The sequence below is a fragment of the Trichosurus vulpecula genome, chromosome 6 (assembly GCF_011100635.1).
Source record: "Trichosurus vulpecula isolate mTriVul1 chromosome 6, mTriVul1.pri, whole genome shotgun sequence".
NCBI lineage: Eukaryota > Metazoa > Chordata > Mammalia > Diprotodontia > Phalangeridae > Trichosurus > Trichosurus vulpecula.
The window spans coordinates 257,566,793-257,576,183 of record NC_050578.1 but is presented as its reverse complement, the minus strand read 5'-3'; the positions used below and the strand labels follow the sequence as shown (position 1 = coordinate 257,576,183).

The window sequence follows — 9,391 nt, the reverse complement described above, 5'->3', positions numbered from 1 at the left end:
CCTTTCACTCTTTTCTGGTCATGAGGCCTGTTTGCCTGCCCCCCCCCCACTCTCCAGGCCTGAAGTCTGGACTGCTTTGCCCCATGGGCACCAGGTTAAGGGTGTGGTTGGTGGCTCCAGGGCCAGTCCAGGCACCTCTATCCAAGGGCTAAAGATGGCTGAGGGCACTGAAGAAGGCTCAAGAGAGCCGAGTTGAGAGTCCTAGAAGGGTTTGGGGGGCAGGCATTTGGACAGAACCAGGATCCCAGCTTTAGAGTTGGAGGGAACCCTAGAACTCATGTAGTCTAACCCCCCACCCATTTCACAGATGAGGAAACTGAGGCCCAGATTTGCCCACGGTTGCATGCTGGCACTAAGTGAAATGCCAAGATCCTTTGACTCCAACTCCAGCCCTGTTGCCACAGTGCCACATACTGCCTCTGCTTGAAGCGCTCGAACAGGCTGCGAGAACACTTGGGGGCCTGGTCTGCAGCAGGCGTGGCTTGATGGTGGAGATCCCCTCCAACTCTCAAACTCTGGCTGTGTAATTGTGCCTGGGGTCTCGATGATTCCTCTTTTCCCCACCCCCACACACATACATACACACTCTTTCCCTGCAGGGCCCTCTGACCCCAAGAAACCAGAAGATGTGAAAAGAATAAAAAAGCTACTTTAATTACAAAAGTCTAGTTCAGAGTGGGGAGGCCAGCCCCATCATGGCTGGTGGTGGTGGGGCTGGACACCGTGACAGTGAGAGCTGTGTAGTGGCCTGACGGCCTCTCCCACCTCCTCAAAAGGTGACAACTCCCCCCTGCCCCAGCCTCAGAGCCACCCAAGTCACCTTAAATAACTTAAATAGAGACCCCAGGACCCAAGGTCTCATTCCAATGTCTGGAGTGTCAGGCAGGGCTGGGGAACCTTCGGCCTTGAGGCCATATGTGGCCCTTTAGGTCCTCAGGTGTGGCCCTTTGAATCCAAACTTCACAGAACAAATCCTTTTGTTTGGATTCAAAGGGCTGCTGCACTTGAGGACCTAGGAGGCCACATGTGGCCTCAAGGCTGCAGGTTCTCCACCCCTGGCTAGGGAGTCCTTCCTGAGGGTCCCCACAGCCCCCAAACCCTCCCCTGGGCAGTCAACCACCCAGGACCTAACCCAGCCCCTCTCAGAGGGGAAGGCCACCCCTCTGGCTCAGGAAGAGGATCCTATCCTGAAGGGGTGCTGCTAGAAGACCCCCTCAGAGCTGCCGCTGGGCTGTGAGGTACTTGAGGGCTGCCGAGCCATAGCGTCGGGACAGGTCCTGGTGGAATTCATCCTTGAGGGCCTGAAGGCAACGGCGGTAAGTGGGGTTGGATCTGAACCTGGAGATGTCAAGGCTGGGAGCATGGGGCAAGTGGATGGCAAAGGCCTCGGGCAGAACCAAGAACTCATATTCCTGCAGGAAGGGGTAGAGAGAGCCATTGTCCGAGGGGATAGTGGAGAACCCCCCAGACTGGAGGTCAGGAGCCTGTCCCTCCTAACCCTTGGCCAACAGCTAGCTGTGTGCCCACTGTGCCCGCCCTTCAGGGAGCTCACTTGTAAAATGAGGAGTTTGAATTCAATGATTTCCAAGGGCCATTCCAGCTCTGACATCCCAGTCTAAGAGGTCCCACCTCTGCCTTGGTGGGATGGGTCTGAGCAGAGGGAGGGAGGGAGGATTCAGGCCCACCTCTTTCACCTACCTGTGCGTCCAGCTCCATTATGTGGGCCACCTTGTTCCAGCCAAAGCCCACGAACCGGGGGTCGTAGCGGGGGCAATCCCGGGGGACCACCACATAGGGCTCATAGTCAGCTGCCCACTCCACACGATAGGGAGCCTGGGCCTCCCGCCAACGGGCATAGTCGGTGGGCTCATGCCCTCGGGGCCAAACATGGTACCTGTGATGCCCAGGGGACACACAGGTCACACTTAACCATCACAGATGGGGTGAAAAGGGAAGACAGGGGAGGGGTCCCACCTGAAGGTGTAGAGAGAGCCAGCATCCAGCAGGGATAGCAGCTCAGTCTTGGAGGTGGGGAAGCTCAATCGATAGCGAAGTGTCTCAAAGGCTGGCACTACCAGAGCAGCTTTGCGGGTAGCTAGGTCCAGCTCTTTGATGGAGGTCCTGGAGGAGGAAGGGACATGAGAGAGGGCGCATCCTCCACCCCAGGAAAGAACAGCCCTGGCAGGTTTGGGATAGCAGCAAAGAGCAGACAGTCCCAGTAGAACAAAGACTTGGGGACAAGATCTTCCAAGTGACAGGAAAGCACTGGTATAAAGACAAAAGGCTGAATCAATAAAATGGGTTTTCTAAAAAGAGCCCAGGACTCAGAACCTAACTAGCCATGTGGCTGGGCTCTCTGAGCTTCAGTTTCATCGTGTAGAAAATGGGCATCATATAACCCCAGCCCAGCATAATCAAACACCACCAGTAACACGTCTGAAATGCCCTGTAATGCTGAAGCACCATACAGATATAAAATATCAGCCCCAGCCTCCCTGCCCATGAGAAAGCCCCTCTTCCTCTCCACTTCCCTCCTGTCCTCTAGGCCCCCATGTAACCAGACTCTGGGAATCATCTTCCCCAAGGAGGAATCCAGAAGGGGCTGGTACCTGAGGTAGTCATAGAGGGAATAGGCTGGCAAAAAGTCAATGTCACTGAGGAAGACATAGGGAGTGTGGGCCTGGCCCAGAGCCACATTCCGAAGCAGGTTGACGGGGTAGAGGGGCCCTTCTCGGTATACAATGTGGTAGGCCACATCCCGCCGGGCAGCCAGCACCTCGGAGGCCTGCGCAAAGTTCAGGAACTGCTGGGCCTCCGCATCTGACAGGTACAGGGCCAGGCTCATGGGGCCTGGCCAGTGGCGGCAGAGGGCCTCTAACATCTGCAGTCTTGGGAAAGCCAGAGGCAGGCAGAAATCAGCCCCCTGGAGATAGATGATGGCCCACCCTATGCTCAGCCCCCTTCCCGATCCTCCCCCATCTCCTTTGTTGGCTGATCAAGGACTTCCCCACCTCCCGTACCGGTCCATGGACAGCTGGGCTACCAGGGTAACATCATGGGGGTGGGGGGCAGGAGGCTCATAGGGCAGGAAGGTGAGGTGTACACGGTGGACGGTGAGCTGCTGCCGACGGAACTCATAGCAGGCGGCATCCTCCTCCAGCTCCACCAGAGTTTGTCTTGTCTAGGAGATGTCGGGGAGAAAGTCCTGAGCATTGGCCTCCTCGAGGTGGATAGGTCAAGGAGGTCAGAAGAGGGGTGGCCCTTCTCACCCGGGGAGCTAGTGTCTGCCTCCACCCTCCTTCCCCTCCCCCCAGCCCCAAGGAGGGCACCTGTTTCCCCTGGTAAGGAGGTGGGCTGGATCCAGTGTCTCACCTGGTCCGGCTGGGTCTGGGGACCACTGATGCAGCCAAAGAGCTCTCTCCGCAGCAGATTCCCATCATACTCCAAGAAGGTCAGGTAGAGATTTCGGAAGAATTCTACATGCTTATTCTTTACCCCAAGTTTCTTGGGTGAGTTCCAGTGAATCACCTTGGAAAAGGGAAGGAGGGAGGGAACATGAGGCCCCCGGAGTCCTGCCACCAGTCACCACCCAGGGGATGATGCCCCCGGGCGGGTCCCGTAGGCACTCACCTTGAGGTCAGACACCTCGGAGTAGCACTGCTCAGCTCGGGTGTGGTCTGAGAGCTGCACATTCCAGGAGCACGGTAGCGGGTACACAAGCCAAGGGTGTTGTTTGATCACAGCATTGAAAATGTCCTGAAGGGCGGCAGGCCCAGTGACACCTTGGCCCCCTTCATCAGTAGCCCAGTCCCACCCCCACCCTTATCATCAGCCTGCAGCCCTGGATGAGGGATCCCTCCTGTCCCTACCCCAGGGGCTGCTCCCTACCTGGTCAGCCAGAGATGTGGCCAGCATAGTGAGCAGCTCTCTCTCAGCTGTGAGCCTCCACATCTGCTCCCAGCCCACCTGCCTCAGTCGATCCAGATGCAGAAGGATCACCCCTGGGGAAGGCACTTTGGCTGTAGGATTTCCAAAACCTCTGAGCCCTCCCTGTCCTTCCCATTAGGTCCTATGGCACCCAGGGGCCCCAACCTGCCTCCAACCCCATGCAGCTCCCCAGTAACAACAGCGGCTCTCATTTCTGTGATATTTTAAATAAGGCTTTCATATGAGAAGACTGAGGCCCAGAGAGAGGAAGACCTTACCAGTGTTGAAGCCACGGCCTAAGGCAGGCCAGGGTCGGTGGTTCTTCCAGAGGTTCCCTAAGTACCAGTCACTCTGGTTCTCCACCAACCCAATCACCTGCTTGTCTGGGAGGAAAAGAAAGTAGGGAAGGAAATGGAGGAGACAGGGACCACAACCCACTGCCACTGGCCCCTAGGTTGGGGAGCATTCCCCTGTTCAAAGGCAGGGTGCTGGACTTGTCCGGTTTCTTCCTAGTCCTGGGTTCCAAGATGTCCAACATTACACGTGGGGTGTGGAGCAGGGGGAAGAGGCCGTGGAGAAGAGGGGTATCACAAGGCACCTGATCAGGGGGCTTGGACAGTGGGAGGGGCTGGGATAGAGGGACCTGAGGGTCCCAGGCTCCTCACCTGAGAATCGGGCAAAGACAGCCCACAGGTCAGCGATGTCAGAAGCAAAAGTGATATCAGTGTCAAGGACAATGACGCGGGCCAGGGTGGGGGGCAGTGCCCGGGGGAGGGTCAGCTTCAAGAGCCCATAGATGCCCGAGTAGTGCTTATTGGGGATCCAGGCAACCTCAGGCTACAGAGGAGAGGGGACAAGATGAGCCGCAGGGGGCAGGCATAAGTCCGTTGCTCCCTCCCTGATCTGGAGTCTAGAGGCTGTCTGACCTGCAAGGGACCGAAAGGCCATTTATCCCAAACCCCTCATCTTCTGGTGGGGGACTGGAGGCCCAGTGAAGGGAACCACTGTGACGAAGCTCAGGAGGGAAAAGGCGGGGTGCACTAAGGAGTCTCAATGCACATCAAAGCATGCTGTTTTTGTCTTTTCTTCCTCGTGATTTTTCCCTTTTGTACTAATTCTTTCCCAACCTGACTAATGTGGAAATATACACATGTATAGCCTATATCAGATCACTTGCCATCTTGGGGAGGGAGTGAGGGAGAAAAAAATTGGGAACTCAAAATCTTATAAAAGTGAATGTTGAAAAATAAAAAGGGGAAAAAAGGGAGTGTGGAGGGTAGGGACTCTCGACAAGGAGGGGAGGGCTGGAGAAGACGGACAGGAGACAATGCTTCTGGCCTGCCTGATTCTGGAAAACTAGGCACTTCTTTTGTGAGACCATCCTGAAGGGAGAGGATTTGGGGTCACTGTGGTACCCTACTCCAGCACCGACTCACAAGATGAGGCAAAGTACAGCGGGAAGGACACTCGACTTGGGGGTGTGGGGCCCTGGCCCAGCTCAGAATGCCTTCTCAGCCAAGTCAGTCCCTCAGACTCTTGGGGCTCACTTTCCCAGGCTATCCAGCAAGGTGAAGCGGGTAGGGGCAGGGGGGATTAGCTGACTTCTGAGGTCCTTCTTTACTCTAAGTCTAGGATTCCATTGGATGACTTGTCCAAGGTCACCCAGCTAGCTTAGTAGGCAGAGTCAGAACGCAAACCCAGGTGCACTCAGACCAAAACCACTGCACCACACCGGCCCCAAGGAAAGGGCCAGGCCTAGGCAGCTGGCTGCTGGCCGCAGGGGATGGGAAAGGAAGAGCCCCAGGACTTGGGAGGAGGAAGAGAAAGCTCCAGCTCCGGGAGGAGTCAGCTCCCAGAGGACAAGAGCCATTTTTGGTTTCTTCTTCGTACCTCCCTGAATGAGGCAGGCAGTTCAAAATGCTGGTCAGACTGAAAGAGGGTGCAGCCAGTATTGGGGAAGGGAGGGGGTAGGATCAGGGCTCCCTACCTTGAGCTCGTCAGCATTGTAGAAGCTAATGAAGACAGAGGGCACCATCCAAGTGTGGAAGAGGGTTTCTAGGATGTTTCGGGCCACAGCATCAGTCACCAAATGGAAGTGCAGGGGGTTCTTCCTGGGGGTGGGGGTGGGGGGATTCTGGCTGAGAGGGCCCCAGGCATCTCCTACCCAGCTCCTACCCAACCGTACTAGCCTTAGCCCCCCAGGCTTCTGGGATGAAATCAATTTGAACCTTACCAGCATTAAGCTGCCAACATTATTGTTACTGGCAGGGGTCCCAGGACTTGGGGGAGGGGGATGGGGAAGGGAAGGTACCTGTGGAAGAGGATGGACTTGACCAGAGTGACCACATCCCGGCTGGAGTTGTGCCCAGCACACACAATGGCCACATGCAGGAGCTGGAGGGTTGGGGATGAGAGAGGAGAGATGCATTCCCGGTCCACACCTATGCACCCCTTCTACCTGGTCCCTCAGGCAAGCTTCCCCTACTAGTCTGGGGGGAGGAGGCATAGGCTCATTGGTCATTTAGTCTAAACCCCTCATTTGACCGATGAGGAAACTGAGGCCTAGAGAGATAGTACCAAGTCCTCTGACTCCCAACCAGTGAGCTCCTGCCTCCCAATACAGGTGTGGAAATTGATGTGGGGGGACAGGGGAAGCGGATCACAGCTTAGCAAAGCTGAGCTGGGGACCCCAGTGGCTTATTTGGGGGGAATGGTAAGACGTTTGGGTGACTGAGAGAAGGGGAATAGAAAAAGATTCTATCTCAGAATCATGGAATGTCTCAGCCGGGAGGGCCCTTAGAGGCCTCAGGCTGTTAACCTTCCTTGTGTGCAAGCTGGTAAAGTCTGTGAACTCCTCAGAATGTTTTTAAAATTCATAAAAGGAAATACATTGGACTACAAAATAACCTCAAAGTGAGTTAAAATAAAGGTGTAACTTTTCCCACCCAAGTTCCCAGACCCCCTGAAATCTATCCATGCCCCCCCCCCAGGTTAAGAATCCCTGATCTGGGACAGCCCCCGGGTTTGACCCACTAGGACCGGGTGGCCAGGGGAGGTAGCTGATCTGGTCGGAGTGGCTCGGTGAACTAGTTTCAGAGCAATCATAAAGCAAGGGTCTCCCCAGGCCAGGGACCTTCTCTCCCACATGGCACACCTCCCTCTCGTGGTAGGGGGCGAGTCGGGACAGGTGGCTGAGGGTGCTCCGCTCTCTGGACAGCCTCGAGCTCTAACATCTGCTGGACTCCGGGCCCCGCTCACCTGGCATTTCTGTACTGTGGGCTGCTGACTGCAAGCCGTCTGTGTCACCTGGCGCTCACCACTGCGCTCCGAGGGGAGTCTCCCCAGGGCCCCCCAGCGCCGGAGCTCCTCCCGAAGCTGCCGATTCTCCTCCTCCACAGCCCGAACCTGAGCTCCCAACCCCTCAAGAGCCCCTCCGGAGCAAGGCGAGGGCAGGAGCAGGCGGCCATCTGCAGCGGAGGCAAGGGGTCAGCGTCGGGGTCCTGGCTGGAAGAGCAGCCCCACTCCCTTTGGCCCGCTGACCACTCACACGCCAGGTCCCCGCTGAGCAGGTAGAGGCCGGACAGCAGCAGCAGCAGCAGGAACAGCAGCAGGAGACCGGCCCCCAGCGCCCTCAGCCGCCCCCGCCCCCGCCCCCGAGGCAGCATGGCCAGCTCAGGGCGGGATGGCCCGGCCCGGGGCAGCAGGCAGCATCTTAGATCCTGGGGAGAGAGGGAGGCAGGGGCGAGTCTGGGGCTGGGGCCGGGGCTGGGACCGGGGCTGGGGCCGCCCCGTCGGGGCAGCACCAGCCGGCCCACCAGGCCCTTCCACGGGCCGCCCTTCCGCTCTCACCTGCGCCTCTCGCTCCCTGTCCTGCCCGGTCCAGCCTGGTCGATTCTTCCTGAAAGCTCCCAGCCCGTCCGGGCAGGATCCTGCCCCGCCTCCCGCCTTGCCTGCCCGCCCAGCCACCTTGACTCAAGTTTCACCTCCGCTCGGCTCAGCCTGGAAGAGGGAAGGGGGCAGGGCCCGAGCAGCTCCAGGCTTGGGGCTCAGGAACTCCCCCCAAGTCTAACTTGGAAAGGTGCAGGGAGCATAAATGCACCCCTCTCCAGGCAGAAGGACGGCCCAGCTGCGGAATGCAACTCCCTGGAAGGCCACCCAGGAAGCCCCCCCTCCCCCTCCCATTTACCTGGTCTCAACTCAACATACTTCTTGGGGCTAAACTCTCCCTGCCTCCCCAAAACCGATCTCACAGTTCACAGGCTTCAAGCTAGGCAGCTGGAGGTGGGGGAGGCTGGGGAAAGGCACAAAAGATCCTGGCCCCAGCTCTCAAGCTGCTTCCCAATCCCCCCTCAAACAGGCAAGGGGGCGGGGCCTCTTGGGGCCTGCTGACCCTGGCCAAAGGGATCAAAGGAGACTCAGCCTCCGGAGGCAGAGAAATTACTGGACAGGAGCAGAGTTTGCATGTGAAAGGTGGGGGGTGGGGGGGCTGGAGAGGATGGGGTTGGAGGCCACAGCCTAGAAAGGAATGTGGAATCCACTGAGCTGTGTCCCAGACCTGCCCTGGGGGGGAGGGGACTTGGGAGCAGGGACACCTGTCCGGCTTGTAAACCTGGCCAGAGCTGAGGCAGCAGGCGGACTGGAGGAAGGGCTGCTGGAGGGGAGGTTTTCCCCAATCCTGCCCTTCTTGCCCTGCTCAGCTTGTGGCATTGGCTTCAGAGGAGTGGCGGAGGGCCCTGGGGAAGTGGGGCGGCACACTTTGAGATCTGCCTTGGTGGTCAGGCTCTGGAGCCCTGGCATCTGAGCGCCCTCCTCCACCCAGTGTTCCCCACCCCCACCCCGTCCTCCCAAGGCTCTGGACCAGGCTCTCTCACCTGGTCTGGGAGAGGACAGATTGCAGGTCTCGAGCCTGGCACTATATGAACCTGGGAGGCCATTAGGGCTGGGGTGCCCTTTGACAAAGTACAGCTCAAGGCTGATAGAATGAGATTATCCTGATCTGGGCAGGAGACCAGGGCTGGGGAAGGGTGGGGGGCATTCTCAGGTTCCTGGTTGGGTACTGCCAGATCCTAATAGACTCTCAAGTTTTCTCCCTCTCCCACTGTTTGCCCAGAACACTCATTCTACTCCATTCCAGTTTCCCCTAAATAGAATATGGGGCAAATAGAGAACACAGCATATAAGAGCAGAAGGAACCTTAGCGCACAGAACAGGGAATGCAGAGCTGGGAGGAGCTTCAGAACGGGGAATGTCAGGGCTGGGAGGGGCTTCAGAATAGAGAAGGTCAGAAGTGGGAGGGGCTTCAAAACAGGGACTGTCAGAAGTGGGAGGGGCTTCAGAACAGGGACTGTCAGAACACAAAATAAGAACACAAACAAGAACACAGAACACAAAATATCTGAAATGGAAAGGACTTTGGACCAAAAGATGTGAGAAAAGAACATTAAAGTGAAAGCAACATTAGAAT

The 9,391-nt window shown here is 57.3% G+C and overlaps 1 protein-coding gene across 2 annotated transcripts; it reads right to left on the bottom strand.

Annotated features, from left to right (window-relative positions):
- Positions 1–1,004: 1,004 nt before the first annotated feature.
- On the bottom strand, positions 1,005–8,013 carry LARGE2 (LARGE xylosyl- and glucuronyltransferase 2). Of its 2 annotated transcripts, XM_036764875.1 has the most exons (15): positions 7,777–8,013; positions 7,475–7,646; positions 7,186–7,394; positions 6,239–6,321; positions 5,915–6,038; positions 4,593–4,764; positions 4,206–4,310; positions 3,889–4,001; positions 3,631–3,756; positions 3,373–3,528; positions 3,021–3,181; positions 2,610–2,888; positions 1,975–2,121; positions 1,699–1,894; positions 1,005–1,412 (listed from the first exon to the last, which is right to left on the bottom strand). In XM_036764875.1, exons 2-15 carry the CDS (start codon positions 7,590–7,592, stop codon positions 1,215–1,217), a joined length of 2,187 nt encoding a protein of 728 aa, XP_036620770.1. In that variant the 5' UTR covers positions 7,593–7,646; positions 7,777–8,013; the 3' UTR covers positions 1,005–1,214. The 2 variants fall into 2 exon arrangements, with proteins under 2 accessions (XP_036620770.1, XP_036620771.1); XM_036764876.1 differs by lacking the exons at positions 7,186–7,394; positions 7,475–7,646; positions 7,777–8,013 and having other exon boundaries at positions 5,915–5,982; positions 6,239–6,266.
- Positions 8,014–9,391: the final 1,378 nt, after the last annotated feature.